This window comes from Pristis pectinata, chromosome 16, assembly GCF_009764475.1.
Source record: "Pristis pectinata isolate sPriPec2 chromosome 16, sPriPec2.1.pri, whole genome shotgun sequence".
Taxonomy (NCBI): Eukaryota; Metazoa; Chordata; class Chondrichthyes; order Rhinopristiformes; family Pristidae; genus Pristis; species Pristis pectinata.
In genome coordinates this window covers 33,560,401-33,585,953 of record NC_067420.1, presented here as the reverse complement: position 1 = coordinate 33,585,953, position 25,553 = coordinate 33,560,401, and the positions used below count along the sequence as shown (strand labels likewise).

Genomic DNA, 25,553 nt, shown 5'->3' with positions numbered 1-25,553 from the left:
ATGTTATTCCGCTAGTCCCACCTACCTGCACCTAGTCCATAACCCTCCAGACCTCTCCCGTCCATGTATCTATCCAATTTATTCTTAAAACTTAAGAGTGAGCCCGCATTTACTACATCAGATAGCAGCCTGTTCCACACTCCCACCACTCTGAGTGAAGGAGTTCCCCCTATTGTTCCCCCTAAACCTTTCCCCTTTCACCCTAAAGCCATGTCCTCTCATACTTATCTCTCCTAATCTAGGTGGAAAGAGCCTACTCACGTTAACTCTGTCTATGCCCCTCATAATTTTGTAAACCTCTATCAAATCTCCCCTCATTCTTCTACGCTCCAAGGAATAAAGTCCTAACCTGTTCAATCTTTCCCTGTAACTCAACTCCTGAAGACCCGGCAACATTCTAGTAAATCTCCTCTGCACTCTTTCAATCTTACTGATATCCTTCCTATAGATGACCAGAACTCCACACGATACTCCAAATTTGGCCTCACCAATGACTTATACAACCTCACCATAACATCCCAACTCCTGTACTCAATACTTGATTTATGAATGCCAGGATGCCAAAAGCTTTTTTTTACAACCCTGTCTACCTGTGACGCCACTTTCAGGGAATTATGTATCTGAACTCCCAGATCCCTTTGTTCCTCCACACTCCTCAGTGCCCTACCATTTACTGTGTATGTCCTACCTTGATTTGTCCTTCCAAAATGCGACACCTCACACTTGTCTGCATTAAATTCCATCTGCCATTTTCTGGCCCATTTTTCCAGTTGGTTCAGATCCCTCTGCAAGCTTTGAAAGCCTTCCTCGCTGTCCACTACACCTCCAATCTTAGTGTCATCAACAAACTTGCTGATCCAATTTACCACATTACCATCTAATACTTCAGCTTCATTTTCATATCCCTTGATTCCCTTAATATCTAAAAATCTATTGATCTCTGACTTGAATGTAGTTGACATTTTAGGCTCTATTTTCCTGTTGGCTAGTGATTTTCACCCATTGCTTGAAGAAATTTCCAGTCTCAAATGGATCACCCCTTATTTTGAGACACTGCCTCCAGCTTCTAAATGCATTTGCAATAGGAAATCCATTCCTGTCAAGTCTTATAAGCATTTTGTATTTGTCATTCTAAACTGAAGAGAGTATAGGCCCAGCCTATTAATTTTTCCTCCTTGGAACAATTCTCCTACCCAGGAATCAATCTGGTGAAAATTTGCATCCCCTCTGTTGTGGTTGTCTCTTTCCTTTAAGAGGCAAACCAGACCTATACCCAATATTCCAGGTACAATCTCACCACGGCAATAGAGGCCAATGTACCATTTGCTGCCTGAATTGTCTGCTGGACCTGAATATTAACTTTGATTTGTGTACAAAGACATCCAGATCCCTCTGCACACCAGCACTTATCAATGTCATGGCATTAGAAAATAATACTTTGTCTTTCTATTTGTTGTGCCAGAATCCTACATCTCAGTGATCTACATTTGTATTTCATCTCTCATTCTCTTGCTCATTCACTTAACTTGTCCATATCCCCCTGAAGCCTCACTGCAGCATCCTCATATCTCACAATGCTACCCATTACACTATGTAATTGCAGATCTTAAAGTTTGATCAAAGAAAAAAGATAAGGTTTGCTTCTCCTTTGGCTCAGTGCCAATTTTGTCCCACTTACTTCCGTGATTTGAATATCTATCTCTGTTTTAAAAATAATAACACTTTGATATTTAGAAATAAACCTAAACCCAAATAAGGCAGGAAAAGTTTTGCATTCTATATCAATTAAAGGGTATCTAATTTGCTTTCACCTTTAGCTAACAATTCTAGTGAAGCACTTTTTTTTTAAAGGTAAAAGAAGCTGCTGGAGGAACTAGGCAGGTTTAGCAGCATCCGTGGGGAGGAAGGAATTGTTGATGTTTTGGGTCATAATTCCTATCCCCCTACAGATGCTGCTTGACCCACTGAGTTCCTCCAGCAGATTGTTACTTCAGATTCCAGCATCTGCAATCTTTTCTGATTCCTTTAAAGTTAGTTTACTGAACATGAAATTTGATTAATATCTTTTATGTTTTGTTTTAGGAGCTGTCAAAAATTACTATGCCTATTATATTTAATGAGCCTTTGAGCTTTCTACAACGAATTACAGAATACATGGAGCACACATACCTCATTCACAAGGCCTCTATGCTTTCTGATTCAGTGGAGAGATTGCAGGTAGGTGTGCTTCAGAAAGAACTAGCTGATTGTATCAACACACTTTGGGTCTATTTGCCTGGGCTTTTTGTGATGATAAGGATTGATAAAGGAAATGTTGCCGTGCAAGGAGGAGATACCAAGAGTAGTGAGAATGCCAAGAACGTTTTAGTATGTTAGCAGGCAAGATGTTAAATATGAGATATCTTAATACATAAGAAAATAGGAGTAGGAGTAGGCCACTAGGCCTCTCAAGCCTGCCCCGCTATTCAGATCTAGTATTAGATAATGAACCGGGTCAGGTGACAGATCTCTCGGTGGGTGAGCATTTGGGGGACAGTGACCACCACTCCCTAACCTTTAGCATTGTCATAGAAAAGGATAGGAGCAGAGAGGACGGGAAGATATTCAATTGGGGAAGGGCAAATTATGAAGCTATAAGGCTAGAACTGGTGAGAGTAAATTAGGATGACATTTTTGAAGGGAAATGTACTATGGGGATGTTGTTGTTCAGGGATCTCTTGCAGGATGTTAGGGATAAATTTCTCCCAGTGAGGCAGAGAGAATGGCAAGGTGAAGGAACCATGGGTGACGAGAGGTGGAACAACTAGTTAGGAGGAAGAAGGCAGCATACATAAAGTGTAGGCAGCAAGGATCAGATAGGGCTCATGAGGAATATTGGGTAGCAAGGAAGGAACTTAAGAGGCAGCTGAGGAGAGCAAGAAGGGGACATGAAAAGGCCTTGGTGAGTAGGGTTAAGGAAAATCCCAAGGCTTTTTTCACTTACGTGAAGAGCAGAAGGATGACGAGAGTAAAGGTAGGGCCGATTAGAGACAAAGGTGGGAAGGTGTGCCTGGAAGCTGTGGAAGTGGGTGAGGTTCTCAATGAATACTTCTCTTCAGTATTCACTTAGGAGAGGGGCCTAGATGAAGCTGACGACAGTGTTGGTAAGGTTAATGTTCTAGAGCATGTAGATATCAAGAGAGGGGATGTGATGGAGCTGTTAGAAAATATTAGGACAGATAAGTCCCCGGGGCCTGACGGATATTCCCCAGGCTGCTCCGTGAGGCAAAGGAGGAGATTGCTGAACCGTTGTCCAGGATCTTTGAGTCCTCGTTGTCCAGGATCTTTGAGTCCTCGTTGTCCACAGGATTGGAGGGTGACAAGTGTTGTCCCCTTATTCAAAAAAGGTAGTAGAGATAGTCCAGGGAATTACAGACCCGTGAGCCTTGCGTCTGTGGTGGGCAAGCTGTCGGAAAGGATTCTTAGAGATAGGATCTATGAGCATTTAGAGAATCATGGACTGATTAGGGACAGCCAGCATGTTGACAAGGTTCCACATGGTAGGCTTCTTCAGAAGGTCAGAGGGCATGGGATCCAGGGAGGCTTGGCTGTGTGGATACAGAATTGGCTTGCCTGTAGAAAGCAGAGGGTTGTGGTGGAGAGAGTGCATTCAGATTGGAGGGCTGTGATTAGCGGTGTCCCACAAGGATTGGTTCTGGGACATCTACTTTTCGTGATATTTATTAATGACTTGGATGAGGGGGTAGAAGGGTGGGTTAGCAATCTTGCAGACGACACAAAGGTTGGTGGTGTTGTGGATAGTGTGGAGGGATATTGATAGGATGCAGAGCTGGGCTGAGAAGTGGCAGATGGAGTTCAATCTGGAGAAGTGTGAGGTGGTACACTTTGGAAGGACAAACTCCAAGGTGGAGTACAAAGTTAATGGCAGGATTCTGGGTAGTGTGGAGGAGTAGAGGGATCTGGGGGTTCATATCCACAGATCACTGAAAGTTGCCTCACAGGTAGATAGGGTAGTTAAGAAAGCTTATGGGATATTAGCTTTCATAAGTCATGGGATAGAGTTTAAGAGCTGCGAGGTAATGATGCAGCTCTACAAAACTCTGGTTAGACCACGTTTGGAGTACTGTGTCTAGTTCTGCTCGCCTCATAGGAAGGATGTGGAGGTGTTGGAAAGGGTGCAGAGGAGATTTACCAGGATGCTGCCTGGATTGGAGAGTATGGATTATGAGGAGAGACTAAGGGAGCTAGGGCTTTAGTCTTTGGAGAGAAGGAGGGTGAGGGGAGACATGATAGAGGTGTACAAAATATTAAGAGGAATAGATAGAGTGGACAGCCAGCGCCTTTTTCCCAGGGCACCAATGCTCAATACAAGAGGGCGTGGCTTTAAACTAATGGGTGGGAAGTTCAAGGGGCATATCAGAGGGAGGTTTTTTACCCAGAGAGTGGTAGGTGCATGGAATGCACTGCCTGGGGTAGTGGTGGAGGCAGGTACATTGGTCAAGTTCAAGAGATTGTTAGATAAGCATATGGAGGAATTTAGAATAGGGGGATATGTGGGAGGAAGGGGTTAGATAGTCTTAGGCATGGTTTAAAGGTTGGCATAATATGGTGGGCCGAAGGGCTTGTATTGTGCTGTATTGTTCTATGGTTCAATATGATCAGGAGTGTTGTCCTGAACTCCTCTTCTGTGCCAGTTTTCCTTAATCCTCAAATAATTCTTTCAAATATTTATCTATCTCCACCTTAAATATATCTAATGATCTGGTCTCCAGCAGCTCGGGGGCAGAGAATTCCAGAAATTCGCTACCCTCTGCTGGAGGAAATTTCAATGCACATCACTTTTAAATGACCGGCCCCTTATTTTGCATCTATGTATCCTTGTACATGACTCTTCCACTAGAGAAAACATCCCAACATCTAACCTATTGAGCCCTCTTAGGACCTTGTATGTTTGAATAAAGTCATCCTTCATTCTTCTAAACTGCAAGGAGTATGGATCCAAACGAGTCTAGCCTCTCGACAGGACAACTCTCTCTCATCTCAGAAGTTAGCCTGTTGAATCTCCTTTTAGATATCCTCCAATGCTTCTATCCTTTTTGGGTAAGGGAACCAAAACTGTGCATGGTATTCTAGATTTGACCTCACCAACACCCCAGCACATCACAGAAACCAGCCTTCCCTCCATGGACTCTGTTGATACTTCTCGCTGCCTCCATAAAGCAGCCAGCATAATCAAAGACACCACCCATACCAGACATTCTCTCTTCTCCTCTCTCCCATCGGACAGAAGAAACAAAAGCCTGAAAGCACATACCACCAGGCTCAAGGACCGTTTCTAACCCGCTGTTAATCAGACTATTGAATGGTTCCCTAGTATGATAGGATGGACTCTTGACTTCATAATCGACCTAGTACCTTATCTACCTGCACTGCACTTTCGCTGTAGCTGTTACACTTTATTCTGCATTCTGTTATTGTTTTACCTTGTACTACCTCAATGCACTGTGTAATGAATTGATCTGTATGAACAGTATGCAAGACAAGTTTTTCACTGTACCTATGTGACAATAAACCAATTCCAATACCTCCCTATTCTTTGTAACTGCTTTGTGATAAAAGGCCAACATGCTATTTGCCTACCTTGCTTCTTGTTGGACCTGCCTGCTGACTTTTTGTGATTTGTGCACAAGAACACCAGGATCCCTCTTGAACTTCTCTCATTTGCAGTTTCTCTCTGTTTAGATGATGATCTGCCTTTTGACTCCTGTTACTGAAGTGCATGACATCACGCTTCCCCACATTAAAATCCATTTGCCATGTTTTTGCCCAATCACTCACTTCATCTATATCCTGTCACAGAATCGTAATATCCTCATTACAATATGCTCTTCCACTTAATTTCATATCATAAGCAAACTTGGAAACCTTGCATTTTGTCCCCTCGTCCAGGTCATTAATGTAAATAGTAAACAGTTGAGGGCCAAGAACCGATTCCTGAGGTACTCCACTAATTACGTCCTTCCGACCTGAAAAGGACCCAGTTGTTTTCTATGTGACAGCCAGTTTTCAATCCATGCTAATATGCTTAGAGCCCAATACCTTGGGCTGTTTAATGTATGCACCAGTCTCTTGTGTAGCACCTTGTGAAATGCCTTTTGGAAATCTAAGTACACTGCTACAGATTTTGCTCTATCATCTCTCCCTGCTGTGTCCTTGAAGAATTCAAGCAAATTTATCAAACACTATTTACCTTTCATAAAACCATGTTGACTAGGTTTGATTATATTTGGTTTTTCTAAATGATTAATTATTTCATCTGATTACTGATTCTAGCATCTTGCCAGCAATGGATGTTAAACTAACTGGCCTTTAGTTCCCCTTCTCGGGTCTTCCTCCCTTTTGATCAAGGGAGTCACATTGGCTGTTTTCCAATCTTCTGGTGCCCTCTTGAAATTTAGTGAGCTTTGAAAAATTGAGACTAATTCATCTTTAAGCTGCTCTTTTGAAATAATTTGGGGCATAGATCTTTTTAAAGTCTATAATAAATTGCTGAATTTTCATCACTTTGTATTCCCAATACATTTCAGGCACAGGATAATTAAGTGATGTCTGATCCTTAAAAAGATATGAAATGCCTTGATGGCCTTGTTGTTTAACTCAATTGGTCTCGTAACTCTGAAGGTCTAGGGCCATGGACCAAAACACACAAATTCCGTTTAAATGAGCTACTTAATAATTACTGTTCTACAAAGCATTCCTATTTTTTGTATTTGCCACAGACGGTAGCTGCATTTGCAGTTTCTGCTGTTGCTTCGCAATGGGGAAAGGACTGGCAAACCATTCAAACCCACTACTAGGTGAAACCTATGAACTCAGAAGGTGAGATACAAATTGAACAATTTCATGAAATGACCTCTTAGTACTTGTTATGTTGCTTCCTTTCCCTCATTTCTGCTACCAGTGTAAACTTTGTAGCTGAAAACCAACATGAACAGACCTTTTTAAATAAGGAGCAATTAACATTTGATACCTTTTTTAAAAAATAGCACCATCCCAGCTGTAACGTAATCCCCTTGATAGAAGTGCTACTTTTGGTGGGAGTGTGGTTGAGATAATGGTTACAGGTATTCCTTGATTCATTATAGGGTTGTGTTCTTCAATGCTTCACTAAGCACAAACTGAAAAGTATTACATCAAAATTAATGAGAAAGTTCTAGTTTCATTCCAGAAACATAAAAGTTGAAAAATAATATTTCATTTTTATTAACAATTACATCTTGAATTAAGAGAATAAGAAAAGTAATGTACTCTTTCAGAGTAAAGTTTTTTTTTAAAAAAAAAACAAGATCCTGTGGGGTTTTGATAGGATGTGAAGAGAAAATTGTGTCTTTGGGATAATCTAGAACTTGGAGTCACTGCTTTTCTGGGGGGGAAAAAAAGGTAACCCATTTAAGATGGAAATGATGTGAATTTCTTTTCTGAGGGTCTTTTAAACTCTTTTGAATAGCAAAACAGTTGTGAAGGTCCAAGTGATCTAATTCCTGTTCTAATTTGTAAAGTTGTATCTTCATATGTAGGTGGTAGTGTTGGCTTTGTATGTTTGTGCCATTGGGGAAGTGAGGTGGATTTGTCAGTGTTTGGATGACAATGGCTGTGCTGAATCTGAGCTTGGAGTTTGCACTGTTGATGGAGAGGGATCATCCTCTGACTGTTCCTGGATTGTCGATGAATGAGAATAAAAGAAGGTAGTGTTGAGAGCCTGGACAGTTTTCATGTGTTTCATCTGGTAAGGCTTCTCATAGCAAAATGGGGCATTTTCTATCATGCAGCCATTTCTAATGCTTCTCTCCACATTGGGCTACTACTTTCAGAAATGTTCTTCCACGTTGAGAAAGTATTTTCATTATGAGCTGTTTTGGTGATGGTTTTTTTTTGTTCCTCTTTTGACCTTTATCCAAGCTCCAACAGATTTTCATTTGTAAGCTTTTCACCATGACATTACAAGGACTGTTCCATGTCATCCTGGCCTAGTTGCCAAGCTCGGCCTCAGTTGCCAGCTTGATAATACCTTCTCGGAGACTTTTCAGGTTTGTGAACACGCAAATTGTGTAAGCACACAATTTCCTCCATACGTCATTCGTTGCTTGCATAGGTTGTTTCAACCCAAGAGGCACTGATTTGGTCCATGGAAATGTTGATATCGCACTACTAAACTTTCTGAATGGCAGCTTTTGTAATTGCTGGTTTGATTCTGAAATGAATGCCTTGTTAAGCGAGGCAGGTGGTAAGCCTTGAATGTGGTGATGGCACCCTGGTCTGTGGGTTGTAACATTGAAGAGATATTAGGAGACTAAAACAATACTAAGATATTGTCAGCATGTCTTTTAACCAAATGTCCCTTGCTTATCAAGAATTTGTCCATATTAAATATTCAAGGGCACTGCCTCACTACACTTGTACATGTACGTGCATATGACAATAAACTTGACTCCACTCTCTCCCCCATTTCCCCCCACCCAAAGTGTATGGGATTATAGTGAGGAAAGCTTTGTAAATTGAGGTTGTTCACCCTGAAGACCCAAATAATGTTATAGTGAACATTTGAAATCAATAACATATTGACTTCTACCTCCAGGATTAATGTTTTGTTTCAACTTTTTCGTTTGTAGTGTTTCATCCTCTTAATATTGGTACTTTCAAATTTTTGACGCGTTTTCCTTTTCCAGTTGTTCTTGTTATGTATTGGTCTGGTGGCTGAAGATTGTAGATTGAATTAACACTCTGATCCTGAATTTTTGCTGTAGTTGAACTCCGATATGGGAGGCAAGTTGGCTGTGACTCCCAATCTAATTATCCTCTTATGGAAAAGGCTTCAATCTGAATAAGATTGGGATTTTAGTGGAGTGCAAGATAAACTGCCCCCAATCAATTTTGCCATGAGCAATTCTAAACTTGATTTGCCTACATAACAGTGATTGCTTGGGAAAATAACTGGTGTGTTGTAAAGTAATTTGTGATGTTTTGAGGAACAGAAATGTATTTTTTTAAACCATATAACTGCAAATCTGAATAACTGAACAGCCTATTTCTCCCATTCACCCATTAATATTTGATTCCTATATTGTGAATTTTACTGTTTGTAAGTTTTCAATAACAAGGCTATTATTTTTAAAAACGTGAAATGTATTTCATATGATTTTTGTTTTCTCTTGGCAGAGAGGATCTTGGATTTAGGCTTATATCTGAACAGGTTAGCCATCACCCACCAATCAGTGCATTTTATTCAGAAGGCATCAATAAGGATTTTGTTTTCCACGGTTCCATTTATCCAAAGCTTAAATTTTGGGGGAAGAGTGTAGAAGCAGAACCACGAGGAACTATCACATTAGAACTTAATAAGTAAGTATGTTTATAAATTGTGATCCATTTTTCTTTCTCACCATATCCGGTTTCAAGTCAGTGAATGAAATGTTTGTAATTAGTGCCTGAATTATAAATTGTGTGTTTTAAGCCAATTTCAATGATTTAGTGAGCATCAAATTTAACAAGGGAATTACCCAATCACCTCTACTCTGGCTAGCTGTAATGTTGTACCAAGTTCGTCCTTTGTTAAGATCGTCCTGTTGTTAATTTTTGAATGGGTATTGCAGTCAGCTATTATGAAAATACCTTGACATAGTAATTTGTATTTGCATAAATTACCATTCTGTAGTTTCTTTTGAGTTTTTTCTTGTGACCATCAGATTTAGCAAAGAGAAGTTCAATGGTTTGTCTAGATCTCCCTAAAACCTCCCTTGGCATTCCTTCCCAACATGTTTGATCCATTTTCTGTTTTCACTTGCTATATAAATTCATCCATTGCTTTTTGAACATTGTTGAGTCTTTCTAGTACTTCATTTCTGTTGGTTATTGGATTTATAATTATTGTCATCTTGAGTTTAAAAATATTGTACATTTCCTCTTTCGAGCGCCCTTAATAAAGCAATGCTCCCTTCCCCTCAATTCTTGTTGCCTATAAAGGAATTTAACTGGAATTAAAATACAGATTCTATTAATCGCAGGCAAGATTTCTAAATCTTTTATCAGGAGACAGAATCCCAGGGAGAAATTCTTTCTTCATAATTGAGCTCTTTTGGGATGTAGGGACCCATGGAAAACAGTTTTGGCAGTACACCTATCTACTGCAATCTTGTCTGTGCCTGGGTGGTCTTTTAGGGACACTGGTGTCCTGTAATTTGTGGCAGGATGCCGTGTTGCATAATTGACAACAATAGCAAAAGACTGATTAAATTATAATTTAATTTCAGATTGGCCCAGATACAGTCATCTTTGTGGCTTAAACTTCTGACTTTGATTTGTGTAAATTCTCATGATTTCTGTGTCCAAAAAAAATTGCTGCTATTTCCCTACGTGATTGTCATGCATTTTCCTGCATAAGTGTGCAGTAATATGGAAGTTCTTGCCACTGTCCAACCTTTGTTCTGCAGTATTAGAACACCAATACTTGCAGTTTCCGCATTCACAGTTGGAAAACTGTTCCCTGAATCTGTGCCACAATAGACTTGGTGCAGTTTCAGCATTTCATCCATTTCAATGGAGAGGAATAACTACAAGGGAGAGGGGTAAGTTTCTGGGAACTTTTTTATTTTGCATAATGTTTTGTGGAGCTTTTATGTGTATAAGTTGTAATAAATTAAAATTTATATTTATGTAGTGCCTACATAAATACATTACATAAAATAAAAATTGATGACTAACCTCAGAGGGCAGTTGAAAAAGATTGCTATGGTCGAGCCACAGTTCAATACAAGTTTTTAATGTAACTTATTGGCTTTTCGGTTCTATTCCTGTCAGAAGAAAAACTCCGAAGTTTGTTTATTGTTATCACCTCCTTAAGACACCCAGTGCTACTTTTCAGTAGCAGGTACCTACATCTCTAGATCCACCTGCTGTCCTGCTCCATTTACAAAATTTACTATTAATAGTGCCAATATAAATCTCGGTGGATTCCACTGGTAATTGGTCTTAATTTTTGTTGCATCCTCTTGCTTCCCTGGATGTGGTGTCTACCTTAATTTTCCTAATGCCCTGCTGTCTGTCCTATGAATAAGAAATGTATAAATCCTTCCATTATGCAGTAGGATTTGCTGACCCTTGAAATTCAGAAGATTATGACAAAGAAACTATTTGCAGAGAATGTTTACTTTTTCAGCACTGTCACCACCTCTACTGAATGGAGCATGACTGCTGTCATTTCTAGGCTGAATCCCTTGCCAGTCTGGAAATTCGACTGAGCACTTTAGTTGGAAGCTGCACTTGTGTAAGTTGACATATCTGGAGCAGACCCAAGCATACCATTTCCAGTGTAATGCTATTTGTGAAGCATTGTCAGGGAAATGAGATTGTATGGTTCTGAGGCATAACGTAATTAGGCATTTTCATTACAAGGTGATTTCTAAAGTGCGCCCACCTGAGTAGGTTGGAGCATGATTTTGGGAACCCAACCCAAGTAAATTTTCTGTATTTTACTCCCTCGGGATTTCCAGCATTAATTGAATGACTTTTTTTACAGGCCCAAACCAGATGATTGGCTCCACTCCTGGATTTAACTGTTAGTTTCCTTGCACATTCCTTGCAATTTTACTATAATTTTAACAATTTCCAACATAAGTTGGAATACTCATTCCATGTGGTCAACACACCCTCTGGGTTATGTCAAGATTCTCAATCATGAGACCAGTACTTGGGTTGCTTTTCACATTTATGTACAAGTACATTGCCATCTCATAGTTTACCCCTTTTATGTTTTTCAGTTTAGTCTCTTTAACTTTGTTTAAATTAGTGACATTTAATCAATGTCTTTTGGCATTGTTCCCCTGAGTTTTGTCTCCTTGCTCACGGGACTGCAGTCCTATATTTAGGCAGCACCTGTTATCCTCCACATTATTGTTTATCTGTTAGCAGTAGGTTATGTTGCTTGACAAATATGTGGGCATTTTTCACGTTTTCTGTATCTTTATTTCAGCTGCAGGAAAAAATTTGATACCTGCATACGCTTGTTGGTCCAGATAGTGAGAATGATTTGTTTAATTGTCAGAAATAATACAGACATCATTGTTGATCCCTTCAAAATAGCATCGAATTTAATTCAATGGACAGAGCCTACATAATTCTAAACACGTTAAATACCTTTTGAAATAAGCTTAAGATGTCCTTATCCTGCAGTAAGTGGAGTAATGTACTATGTTCATTTGTGTACATGTGGTTATCATGAGTGCATGAGAGCACATTCTATTTTTAGAACAACACGCTATACTTGTTTGCTTTGTGTTTTCAGACATAACGAGGCCTATAGTTGGACAAATCCTTCATGTTGTGTACATAATGTAATAATTGGCAAGCTGTGGATAGAACAATATGGAACTGTAGAAATTACAAATCACAGGTAAGCTTCATGAGTAGGTAATACTGTAGATATTGGAAATTGCAAATAAAAATGGAAAATGCCCAATGTGGCAGTTCATCCTCATTAACACTACCTCATTATTCCTTTTTATTGCACAATTTATTTTTGTAATTTATAGTAATTTTCTGGCTTTGCACTGTACTGCCACAAAACAACAAATTTCATGTCATAAAAGTCAGTGACTTATATGATTCTGATCTGATTCTGAGCTTACATTTGTAGGGAGAAAACTTGTGTTCTGGTTTTGGACTCTTTTTAATATCCCGAGACTGCCAGACCTGCTGATTTGTTTCCAGCAATATTTTTATTCCTTCAGGAAGAGTGTTTCCTGTTCAACATGTTGTTCATCTTTAGGTCATTTTAATCTTGTCATTTACTGCCATAAAATGGTTGACTCCTTTTCGATGATTTTGGGGTTTTCTATTGTTTGTTACAATTGGGAAATTTTCAGTAAATCATCTTTTAAAAATTTTAAAATCTATAGAAATGTACCTGTTTAATATTCACGGCTTCTGCAGTTGCTAGATTAATGAGCTTTATTTTTGCTAATCATAGTTCTTCATTTGGTCTGCACATGCTGATCTTAATAATCTTTTATTTATGCCGATGTTTCCCAACCTAAGCTTCCTGCTTCAATTGTTTTGCCCCATAAATATGAGTCGGGTGCATTAACTGAAAAGGCAGCCTGGCTTGGGGTATTGCCACAGCAGAGATCATTAGATCTGTGATCATTGGTATAATCATGGATTACCACAACATAGGGAAGTGGATTTTTAACCAGTGTCAATATAACCTTCAAACAATTATATTGTGGTGAGTTTATCGGATTCGTTGTGCTATGAAAGAGCTGTCGAATTGGTTTCATTCTCTGGTGTAGTCCAGGATTTTCTTCCCTTTTTTTTTTGAAAATTTCTTCCATCACTTTAGCCAATGATATCCATATCATAGCAACCTATTGCACCTCATTTCTCCTCATTCTTTTGTCTATGACATTAAATCTATATTTTCCATTGACAGTTTTTCCCTTCGGTTGAAATAGTTTCCCTTTCTATGAAAAGAGATGATTTTGAACTCCTGTCAAATCCCCCTTTAACTTCATCTGTGGAGAACAAATCAGTTTTTCTATTCTCTTAACAAAATTGCTCTGTTGATGACACAATACTGACCCAGCCAATATCAAATCTTGCAACTGGAGAAAAATTAACTGACTTGGGCAGCAGTTGGAGGGATAATTGAGAAATGAAGGACCCTTGGGGCCAAAGGATTGGAGGATGTCAGTTAAAAGCCATCTGGGTGGTAACTAGTGTAGTAGATTTAAATGTTGAAGACGCAGTTTAATTAAACAAGTCATTTGACTGCGAGAAAATCTGTTAGGAAGGGAGAGCGTCAGAAATAGCTGCTGAAATTTAATTTTATCTCGTGTCCTTTAACCTCCTGAGCAATGTGGAAATCAACAATGCCACCTTTTCAGGCACTTAATCATTGGAGTAATACAGCACAGAAACGGGCCCTTCAGCTCATCCATACTGACCAAGATGCCCAGCTCATCCATGTCAATCACGATGCCTATCTAAGCTAGCTCCACTTGCCTGTGTTTGGCTCATATCCATTTAAACCTTTCCTATACATGTACCTGTCCAAATGTCTTTCAAATGTTGTAATTGGACCTGCCTCAACCACTTTCTCTGGCAGCTCCTTCCATATCTGCACCACCCTCTGTGTGAAGAAGTTGTCCCTTGAGTCCCTTTTACATCTTTCCCCTCTCACATTAAACCAATGTTCTCTAGTATTAGACTATCTTTCCTTAGGGTGAATGCACAGTCTTTTTCCCCATCTATGCCCCTCATGATTTTATATACAGTACCTCTATAAAGTAAAGCCTCAGACTCCTGCACTCCAAGAAATAAAGTCCTAGCTTGCCTAACTTCTCCCTATAACTCAGGCCTTCAAGTCCGGGCAACATTCTCGTAAATCTTCTTTTGCACTCTTTCCAGGTTAATGACGTCTTTCTTATAACAGGATAACCAAAATTGTACACAATACTCCAAATGCTGCCTCACCAATGTCTTGTACAACTGCAACATAATGTCCTAGCTCCTGTACTCAATGCCCTGACTGATGAGGCCAGTGTGCCAAATGCTACCTTCACCACCCTGTTCACCTGTGCCACTTTCAGCGAACTATGTAATTGGTCCTGCCCAAATTTAGGACATTAACTTGTGGGTCTTTCTCCATAACTATTTTAAAACTAATAGAATTATGGTCACTGGTCCCAAAGTGCTACTGATACTTCAATCACTTGCCCTACCTTTCTCTAAGAGGAGGTCTTCCACCCACCTCCCCCACCCCTCCCCCCCCAACCTTTAAACACTGTTGTTATGCCCTCCCTCATCAAAAAGGCAACCCTGTCCTTACCTGTACCTCTATCACTTGTATTGTTGATTTCTACTTTTGCTGGCATCCTTAATACTTGGTAGGTTAAAGGAGATGGGAGGAATGGGGATGATAACATGTAACATCATCTCTGCTCCCCCTTCCTAATATCAAACCACTGTTGACTTGAATGATCCTTGGAGTTGTAGAGTCACTGTCATACAACACGGAAACAGGCCTTTCACCCCAACGTGTCCATGCTGAGCTACTCCCATTTGCCTCCATTTGACCCATATCCCTCTTAAACCTTTCCTATTTGTGTAATTGTCCAAATGCCTTTTAAGTGTCAGAATCGTACCTGCCTCTACCACTTCCTCTGGCAGCTCGTTCTATATATTTGACACCCTCTGCGTGGGGGGGTGGGGTGGAGAAAAGTTGCCTCTCGGGTCCCTTTTTAAATCTTTTAAATCTTTTCCCTCTAACTTTAAACTTATGCCCTGGGGAAAAGACTTTGACTATTCACCTTATCTATGCCCCTCATGATTTTATAAACCTCTATAAGGTCACCCCTCAGCCTCCTACGCTCCAAGTAAAAAAATATCCCAGCCTATCTACTCTCTCCTTGTTACCCAAGCCCTCCAGTCCCGGTAACATCCTTTGTAAATTGTTTTCTTTACTTTTTTTTTGCACCCTCTCCAGTTTAGTTGCACCCTTCCTATAGCAAGGCATACAGTCTTGGTCACAGTACTCCAAATGTGGCCTTGCCAATGTCAGCTGTAATGTGATGTCCCAATTCCTGTACTCAATATTCTGACTGATGAAGGCAAGCGTGTATTGCTTCTGTAACCAGTGAGATTTTCTTCTGTGCACCACTTAATTTGTCTACCACTTCTGGTTTGTTCTTATTCCTTTAATGCTGAACTTTGTCCTGGGCCTTTTCAATAAAGCTACTGATATATTGAAAAAGGAAAAGTATAGAGATTATTTTAAGTTGAATGGAGAAATCTAGAAACTTTTCTCTTGTAAATATAAGTAACATTACGTATGTAGTTTTTAAAATTAAAATTCCAACCTCAAATATGCTGGAAGTACTCAAAAATCTCGACTCTTGGTAGTATTTATCTGTTAAGTGGCTAAGTGATGGAAGTAAATTTCCTTGAATTCTATATTTTAATATGTAATGCAAAAATCATCCTTTGGTAGTAGTTGAACAAACTATCTTGTGCTCATATTAGGAACAGGAAAACTAAAATGACAGAATAACTGTTGGATGTTGGTTCTGTATGTAGTTGCTGCCTGTAATTAAATATTATAACGTACTTTTTCAGTGGCAAATGTGTTCATTTTTGAGTTCTTTCACAGTTCCACATGATGGCATCTTGCTTTTCTTTATAGTACTGGTGAAAGATGTTTGCTGCATTTTAAACCGTGTGGGCTTTTTGGAAAAGAACTGCATAGAGTTGAAGGATACATTCAAGACAAAAGGTTGGTTGAAGAAAATCAGATAATTTTAACAATTACGATGAATCCTTGTTCTTGGTAAAACTGTTTGGGGCATAGAGAAAGTTGCTTAATAAATAATAAAAGGAAGCTTCCTCTTTTCCTTTTTGTATTTCTTTTACTACCTTTTTCCAACCTAGGAATCAAATGAGAGAAAATCCATTCATGCCTGGTGATGCATAAATAGCACCGGTGTGAGTTTTGAGGACACTTTGCATTGTTTGCAAATGTTTCCTGGTGAAGTTCAACCTACTGGGATGTTGGACAGGGCACTTCCTGGTGCTACTGATCCTAATGCCAGTATCATTCACCATTATATTTTGAGCACATAATGTCATTAGTAGGCAAAGCTTATTTATTAATATAATTTGCATTAGAAATTGGATCAAAGGGTTGCAGTTTATGACCTGGGTTATTAACATGCAGTTCAACAACATGTATATTTAGCTGAAATTAGTGAACTGGTAAGGGGAGTTTGCAGATGATGACCTGATGCTTCAGATCGTGTGGTATCATGACCACCTTTGGTAATGAGGCAGGTGAGGATTCTGGAGAGATCACTTCAGCACTGTTGTGGATCAGTCAGAATGACATTGTTGCTGCCTATCCAGTAGGCAGCACTGTGTGCGACAGTGCATAGGTCTATTTTATCATCTCTAAGTGTATAAATCATGCTCCTACTCTCTTAAAGCAAAGCTGTTGCAATTTCACAATTTTTGTACATGGAAAGTGACTTCCAATTGGTGTTAGCACACCATAAATGGTTGTAATCCAGCTTCTTGATATCTTCCCTTAAGTTAATTGCTTGTCTGGCATTCAAAACTGGATGAGCAGAAACTATCTTGAGAAATGCCATGATTATATTTCATTTAACTTCATTTGCTAACCTCTGGCAATTATCACATGTAATCTTTAGATAAGATTTAGATGACATAATCAAGCCATCATAATGATATCGAGTGACTCTGGGTCCCTTTATCTCTTCCATATTTGTGTATCCTGTAGGATTGAATCCCAACTGTGCTCCCTCATTGGACTTTCTATTTACTTTGTCATCCAAAATTCTGTTGTCTGTCAACAAACCTCAACAATTAGACCCCTAACCCTAGTTTCACTAATCTATTTAGGAGAGGCCATACTGGATCTCGTACTAGGCAATGAACCTGATCACGTGACAGACCTGTCAGTGGGCGAGCATTTCAGAGATAGTGACCACAACTCCCTGACCTTTCACGTAGCCATGGATAGGGATAAGAGCAACAATATGAGAGTTTTTAAATTGGGGGGAGGGCTAATTATGACAGTATTAGGCAGGACCTCGGGAGTGTAAATTAGATGTTCTCAGGGAAATGCACAGAAGAAATGTGGAGGCTGTTTAGGGAACGCTTGTATAGAGTTCTGGATGGGTCTGACTCACTGAGACAAAGTATGGGAGAGTCAAGAGGAAGGAGGAAGCATACTTGAGCTTTCAGAAGCAAAAGTCAGGGAGGGCTCTTGAAAATAAGGTAGCTAGGAAGGAGCTTAAGAAGGGACTTGGGAGAGCCGGAAGGGGACATGAGAAGGCCTTAGCTAGTAGAACTGGGGAAAACCCCCAAGGCGTTCTGTATGTACATGAGAAGCAGGAGGATGGCTAGAGTGAGGGTAGGACCGCTCAGGGATAAAGGGGGAAAAATGTGCCTGGAGGAGGTAGGGGAGGCAAGGTTAGGATAGAACATTAGAATAGATAAGTCCCCCTGGACTGGGCAGGATATACCCCAGGTTACTACGGGAGGTGAGGGAAGAGATTGATGGGGCATTGACGATGATACTTGCATCCTTCCTGGCCGCAGGAGTGGTACCAGAGGATTGGAGGATGGCTAATGTTGTTCCCGTGTTCAAGAAAGGTAATAGGGATAATCCTGGGAATTATACACCAGTGAGTCTTCGTCAGTGGTGGGCGAGCTATTGGAGAAGATTCTTAGGGACAGGATTTAAGAGCATAGGATTTGGAGAAGCATAGTCTTATTAGGGATAGTCAACATAGCTTTGTGAGGGGCAAGTCGTGCCTCATGAGCCTAATTGAGCTTTTCAAGGAGGTGACAAAACAAATAGATGAAGGTAGAGCAGTGGATGCGATGTATATGGACTTTAGTGAAGCGTTTGACCATGTTCCTCATGGTAGGCTCATCCAGAATGAGGCATGGGATCCATGGAGATTTGGCTGCATGGATTCGGAACTGGCTTGCCCACAGAAGGCGGAGGGTGGTAGTAGATGGAGAATATTTTGCCTGGAGATTGGTGACTAGTGGTGTTCTGCAGGGACCTGTTCTAGGACCCCTACTCTTTGAGCTTTTTATAACTGACTTGGATGAGGAAGTGGAGGGATGGGTTAGTAAGTTTGCGGATGACACAGAGGTTGGAGGGGTTGTGGATGGTGTAGAAGGTTGTCATGGGTTACAACAGGATATAGTCAGGATGCAGAGTTGGGAGAAGTGGCAGATGGAGTTCATTCTGGAAAAGTGTGAAGTGATACACTTTGGAAGAACGAACATGAAGTCGGAGTACAAGGTTAATGGCAAGATTCTGAGCAGTGCGCAGGAACAGAGAGATCTTGGGGTCCAAGTCCATAGATCCCTCAAAGTTGCCGCACAAGTGATAGGGTGGTTAAGATGATGTATGGTGTGCTGGCATTCATTAGTTGGGGGATTGAGTTCAAATATTGTAGCTCTATAAAACTCTGGTTAGACCACACTTGGAGAATTGTGTTCATTTCTGGTCATCTCATTATAGGAAGGATGTGGATGCCTGGATCAGAGAACATGTCTTATGTGGAAAGGTTGAGTGAACTAGGTCTTTTCTCTTTGGAGCGATGCAGGATGAGAGGCGACTTGATAGAGGTGTATAAGATTATGAGGGGCATAGAGTGGACAGCTAGCACCTTTTCCCCAGGGCAGTAATAGCAAATACCAGAGGACATCTATTTAAGGTCATAGAAGGAAGTTCAGAGGACATGTCAGAGGTAGGTTTTTTTAACACAGAGTGGTGGGTGCCTGGAACGCACTGCTGGGGGTGGTTGTAGAGGCTGATACAATAGGAACATTTAAAAGACTCCTAGGCACATGGCAGTAAGAAAAATGGAGGGTTATGGGCTGTGCAGGAGGGAAGGGTTAGATTGATCATGGAGGAGGTGTTCCTATAGTTTGGCACAACATCGTGGGTTGAAGGGCCCATACTGTGCTGCACTGTTCTATGTTGGCTCCCAGTTATCTCTATTTAACTTTTTTTTCTAGTGCCCCCACCACAACTGCCATTTGTCATTGTCTTCTTCCTCCCTAGCTCTGGAAGGTTGCAAACATTTAAATCAACTGTTCAATCATCAAGTATGACCTTTTGATCATCTCCTAATTTAAAAGCTGTTATGTTAGTTGTCATGCCATCAGATATTAAAGCTCTGTCATTTGCTCCTTGAGTCTCTCCATCTCTTTCTTCTCCTTAAAACCTCCCTCTTTGAACAACCTTATTGTCATCTGTCCTGACAGCTGCTAATATGCCTTGATGTTCAAATTTATATGATTATCACTTCTGTGAAGTACTGTGAATTGTTTTATATAAGTTGTCATTATTTTTCTCCTACAATAATTTGGGGGAAGAATTCCCTGGTGTAAGAATCTGTTTTGGGATTATTTTTCAAAGTAAAGTTGTTCCTTTTCATTAAAACTACATAAAATACATTTTTTTTTCCATAGTAAAAGGAAGGTATGTGTAATATATGGCAAATGGACTGAGTGCTTGTGGTGTGTGGACACTAATACATATGAGACCTACAAGAAAAACGATAGAAAGGGTGGAGACCAAAAGAAAGCTAAGGAGGTAATCTCTTTTATTATCTCTGCATATGATTGAAATATAATGTTTTCTTCAGATGCCCATGTAGTTGTTGCACATTTTAAAGCATGCAATTGTATAAATTGTGTTAAAAGCTGTTGTTTCTCGTCCTGCTTCACCACTGTAATTTTGGGGTTTCTGCTGAACATCTCTGAAATTATGTGCTGGAAAGGCCTAAGGAAGTACATCTTTTTGTTTGGTTGGTGACTGAGATCCTTTTCATTATACTCTATTCATAACGTAACTAAATTCATGTATTCTATGGTGTCCTGGAGAACCAATGCAATTTGTGATATTTTTGCTGCCAGCAGACTGTTGCTTCATCCCACAGAGCACCCTGTACCCCTCTCCTGTGAAGTTCAAAATCCCTTGACTTGATGACATGATGACCTTTTCCCCCATCCCCAACCAGGAATGATGCACCCGAATGAGTTGGTAATATATTTTCTCTGGAAAATACCCCTTTTTAAAGGATATTACTGATTTTTATTTTCCAGACAGAGGATGTTGTGCGAGCTGAAAATGATGAAGCTGACGACATGCCAGAAATCCAGGAAACCGTACAAGTTATTCCTGGAAGTAAACTACTCTGGAGGATAGCAGCAAGGCCTTCACACTCTTCTCAGGTAAGACTTGAAAGTCTGATACAACTTAGTGTGGATGTATGTGTATGCAGTCTGACAACTAATTCAGAATCACATTTTCAACAGGAGATCAGTGGATTATAAGCCCTGATAACAGTAATTTTTTTTTCTTATTTTCTATCTGTCCATCTATTTATTTATTTGGAAGCTAAAATTGCTGAGCAGTTCACTGTCCCAATTCTGGGACACCAAATGTCCTGAAAAATAAATAATTGATGGAATTGTAACCTCGGAGAACTTGCAGTTGTATACTTTAGTGATCTGTTATTTAAACTGCCAGTCAATGTTTTTTCAGTTGTTTGCTAGTATTTCTGTTGATTCTTTTTGCTTAGAAAGTGGGTTGTGGAACAAATAAATAAGACATACAGCTGATCCTTAAATTATGGAGAAATAGGTAGTTAAAAGAGGGTCAATATCTGATTAATCAAGTTTAGCACTAGGTTAAAAAAACCTATTGTGATCAAAGAAAGCATCGTAACTACAAGAATAGCAGTTTGGTCAATCAGGCCTTCTCCACCAGTGAAAAAAAACATGATTGATTTCTTGTGCAAGCTGCACCTTCTTGCACAATATCCATATCCCATGATTTTCTTGTGGATCAACAGATTTTTTTTTCATATATATATATATATATATATATATATATATATATATATACACACACAAACACACACAGTGATTAAACAGAATAGTCCACAGGAGGTACACAGCTGAAAAGAGTCACAGCTATTTTGAGTGGAAAAAGTTTCTAAATGGCCAAAACTTTTATCTTTTGTCCGTAACTCCAGTTTCTAGGTTTTCCTATCAAGGGAAACATTCTGCCAAATAAAACATTTCTGGCAGCATCTACCTGTCAAGAATTTTAAGAATTCTAATTGCTTGAGTGAGATAATTTGACATTTCTCAATTTCTTTCTGTTACTCTCTTCTAACTATTTCTTTCTATCTCTTCTTTCCCTAGTCCCCTTCTGTATATACTTGCTGTCAATTTTCCCTTAAAAATTCTTATTTCCACATTTATAGCAGAAACTTTCTATGCAAAACTTACCATGCTGTAATCATATCTTTTACCAGTAAATTTGCTAAATCAAGGTAAGAGACTTGTGCAAACTTTCATTTGTAAGCGTAGGAACAGAAATTTATCAACCTACATTTTTGCTAGCAGTTCCATAACAAACTGATACTATTTACCTGCATATATGTCAGCAATTTTGGGATTTCAGCACATGTATACAAACATGGAAGTCCCAAACTTGGTGACGTATTCCTGTTGCTGATGCTGTCCTTGCAATCTATTGCTACATTGTACATGATGTCCAGCAGTGGAGCACAAAGTATCTGAAATTAAGTCTGCTTACGGACATTACATTAAGTTAGAAAGGTGTATAATCTTTTTAATTGCCTTGTGTTTGCTTAGCTTTTTCATTTTCAGTTTAAGGTTTTCATTTTAGATAATTTTTTGAATGCTTTATATATCAGGGATATGGAACAAACTCGATATCTTGACTAGTGGCCAATTTGGGAGCTTGACTTTGCCATTTGTTCAAAGATTTTCCAGTGTTTGGTAGGAGCTTGTTCTGGCCCACCCATCTCACTTGATTACATCACACAAGCCCAGGCACCATCCTTCCCATTGGGTCCAGTTGGCTTTCATTTTTTTTTCCCCCTAGATATGTCTGAGGTTAAGTGTGGGATGATTGGTTACCCAAACAGCAAGGGCAGATAACAGGCTTCAGTTACCAAATCCAGTCAAACTTGGAGGTTTCTTTAGAAAGAAAACTGAATTAAGTAGAGAAACAAAGGACTGCAGATGCTGGAATCTAGATGAAAAACACTATGCTGGAGGAACTCAGCAGGCCAGGCAGCATCCGTGGAGAAAAGCAGGCAGTCAATGTTTCGGGTCAGGACCTTTCTTCAGGAATAAAGATAGGAAAAAGGGGAAGCCCAATATATAGGAGGGAAAAGCAGAGCAGTGATAGGTGGACAGAAGAGGGGAGGTGGGGTGGGCACAGGGTGGTGATGGGTAGATGCAGGTAAGAGATAGTGATAGGCAGGTGTGGGGGAGGAGGGGAGAGCAGATCCAACAGGGGATGGGTCAAAGGTAAGGAGGAAAAATAGGGGTTAGTGAAAAGAGAGGGAGAGGCTAGGAAAGGGAAGAAGAGGCATGGTTGGGATGGGTGTGGGGATTACCTAAAGTGGGTGAATTCAATATTCATGCTGTTAGGCTGCAAGGTTCCAAGACGGAAAAGGAGGTGCTGTTCCTCCAATTTGCGCTTGGAATTCTCCTGGCAGTGGAGGAGGCAGAGGACTGACATATCTGTGATAGTGTGGGAGGGGGAGATGCAGATCGCGGTTACGGATGGAGTGCAGATGTTCTGCGAAATGGTCACCTAGTCTGCGTTTGGTCTCGCTAATGTAGAGGAGGCCATGTTTGGAGCACCAAATGCAGTAGATGATATTAAGGGAGCTGCAGGTGAATCTCTGTCTCACCTGAAAGGACTGTTTGGGTCCCTGGATGGAGGTGATGTAGAGGCAGGTGTTGCACCTATGGCGGGGGCAGTGGAAAGTTCCCGGGGTGGGAGTGGGATGGGGGTGAGGGGGCGGGGGAGAAGAGTGAACTAGTGAGCCATGGAGAGCGTGGCCCCTGTGAAATGCAGAAAGGGGTGGGGAGGGGCAGATGTGCTTGGTTACTGGCGTCCCGTTTGAGATGGCGGAAGTGGCAGAGAATGATGTGTTGGATACATAGGCTGGTAGAATGAAATGTGAGGACAAGGGGGACCCTATCCCTGTTGGATCTGGGAGGGGTGGGGGTGAGAGCAGAGGTGCGGGTGTGAGCTCTCTCAACAACAGTGGGGGAGGGGGCGGGGGAAAAGCCACTGTTAGCAAAGAGGTTGGACATCTCGGATGTCCTGGAGTGGAAAGCTTCATGGGAGCAGATGCGACAGAGGCCCATTAAGTCTTTGCTTCTATTTCTATCACTTAATTACTGATTTATCTATTGATTACATTTGGTTCCCAGTCTTATTTTGAAAGTGAGATTACATTTTTAAAAAAAAATTGGGATTGTATAATGGGGGGGATAAAATGGCTTGAAAGACCAAGATTGGCTTCCGATTGACTTAGAGTATGGATAAGCTTAACTTTATTAGTAAGTGGTTTAATATTTTGCTACATTTTACTGTGAGGGTTGTGGGGGGGGGGGGCCGCTAGAAGGGAATCTACCGAGTTGAATATATTTTTTTTCAAGGACTTGAGCATTAAAATGTTTAGCATTTCTTGTTTTAACAAATACCCTGGTGAATACTCAATACTTAATAGGTGCGGCCACTATTTTAACACTATTGTCAACAAAGTATAAAGGATAAAATGTTTCTATTTGTAGATGTATAATTTCACTAATTTTGCAATGATGTTGAATGAACTGGATGAAGAAATGAAAGGTGTTTTGGCACCAACTGATTGTCGCTTTCGACCAGATATCCGAGCAATGGAAAATGGAAACATGGGTAAGTATGTAAATTTAAAATCTTAAAGGGAGAATGTACAAAATTTGTTTGTACCAAAAAGGCCTTGTGAGAATTCTTTCTAATTTATCTCTGTGGAGTTCTAATATACTGTGAAGTTAAATTATCTAATTATGATTATAAATGTTAATGTTGTCTTAGAGTATAGTTGCTACAGTTTTATTTTCCAATATTTGGTTCCAATTTGTCCTTTCTCATCCCATTGTGATTACTCCTTTCTAAATTAAGTTTTGGTTAAGATTGCTCCTTGCCCGACTCCAAAAACCTTTCTAAACCTTGCACTACTATTTTCAGTTTTCCTGAGTGTTTCTTTCCCTTTGTACTGTTCTTCCCTTGCTGCCTTAACTTGCTGTTCCCAACCACCAGTGAACCTGCCTACAAGTACATTAATTCTGGTGCTATTAAGGTGTAGTCAGTCCATCTTGAATGGGTTCTTTCTTCCCAGAACAAGTCCCAATGACCTGAGAATCTGAAGCCTTTTCTACTGTATCATATCTTTAAACCACATTAATCTTATCTTACTATTTCTCTTTTGGCTAGAGAGTGACATGTGGCAGGGGAAGTCATCAAGCGATTACATCTTTTTGAGGTCTTCAGTACTAAAGAGACTGAGAGGCCAGGAGGAGAGTTGCTGGGACGTGGATGCTGTGTTCCAGGTGGAAGTTATGCCCCTTAAGTTAATTACCTTGAATTTGATCACGAGTCAGGGAGAGTTGCTGGGGCATCGTGTTCCAGGAGGGAGTTGTACCCTTTAGTTGAATTACCTTGAATTTGATCAGTGGTCAGGGACAGGAGGGCACAACTACAGAAGAAGCGGCTAGAAGGTTTCAGAGTGTAGCTCTTGAGAAGTCATGGCCCTTGGCCTTGACTAACGGGTATGAGTAGCTGTTCCCTGTTTGGATGACAATGGTGACTGCAGGGAGGATGTGCAAACTTTCCGTAGTACCACGGCACATGGGACAATTAAAGTGGGGAGAGAAGAGAAATGTGGTTGTCATGTGGGAGAGCATAATTAAGGGCACAGACACTGTTCTCTGCGGCAAAGGCAGAATCCTACCTGATGCCATGTTACGGACATTTAGACTGGAGGAGAACTTAGAGTGAGAGGGGGAGGATCCAGTTCACATAGGTACTAATTACATGTGTAGGACTAGGAAGGAGGTTTTGAGCAGCTTGGGGCAAA

General features: G+C 40.3%; 1 protein-coding gene across 1 annotated transcript in view; it reads left to right on the top strand.

Moving 5' to 3' along the window:
- Nucleotides 1-25,553, top strand: part of osbpl2b (oxysterol binding protein-like 2b) — a 73,882-nt gene that overhangs the window by 40,910 nt on the left and 7,419 nt on the right. The window contains 10 exon segments of the mRNA XM_052031463.1: nt 2,083-2,217; nt 6,780-6,821; nt 6,823-6,843; nt 6,845-6,879; nt 9,217-9,399; nt 12,338-12,445; nt 16,235-16,324; nt 20,065-20,188; nt 20,701-20,829; nt 24,229-24,352. Of these exon segments, the coding sequence (XP_051887423.1) occupies nt 2,083-2,217; nt 6,780-6,821; nt 6,823-6,843; nt 6,845-6,879; nt 9,217-9,399; nt 12,338-12,445; nt 16,235-16,324; nt 20,065-20,188; nt 20,701-20,829; nt 24,229-24,352 (991 nt within the window).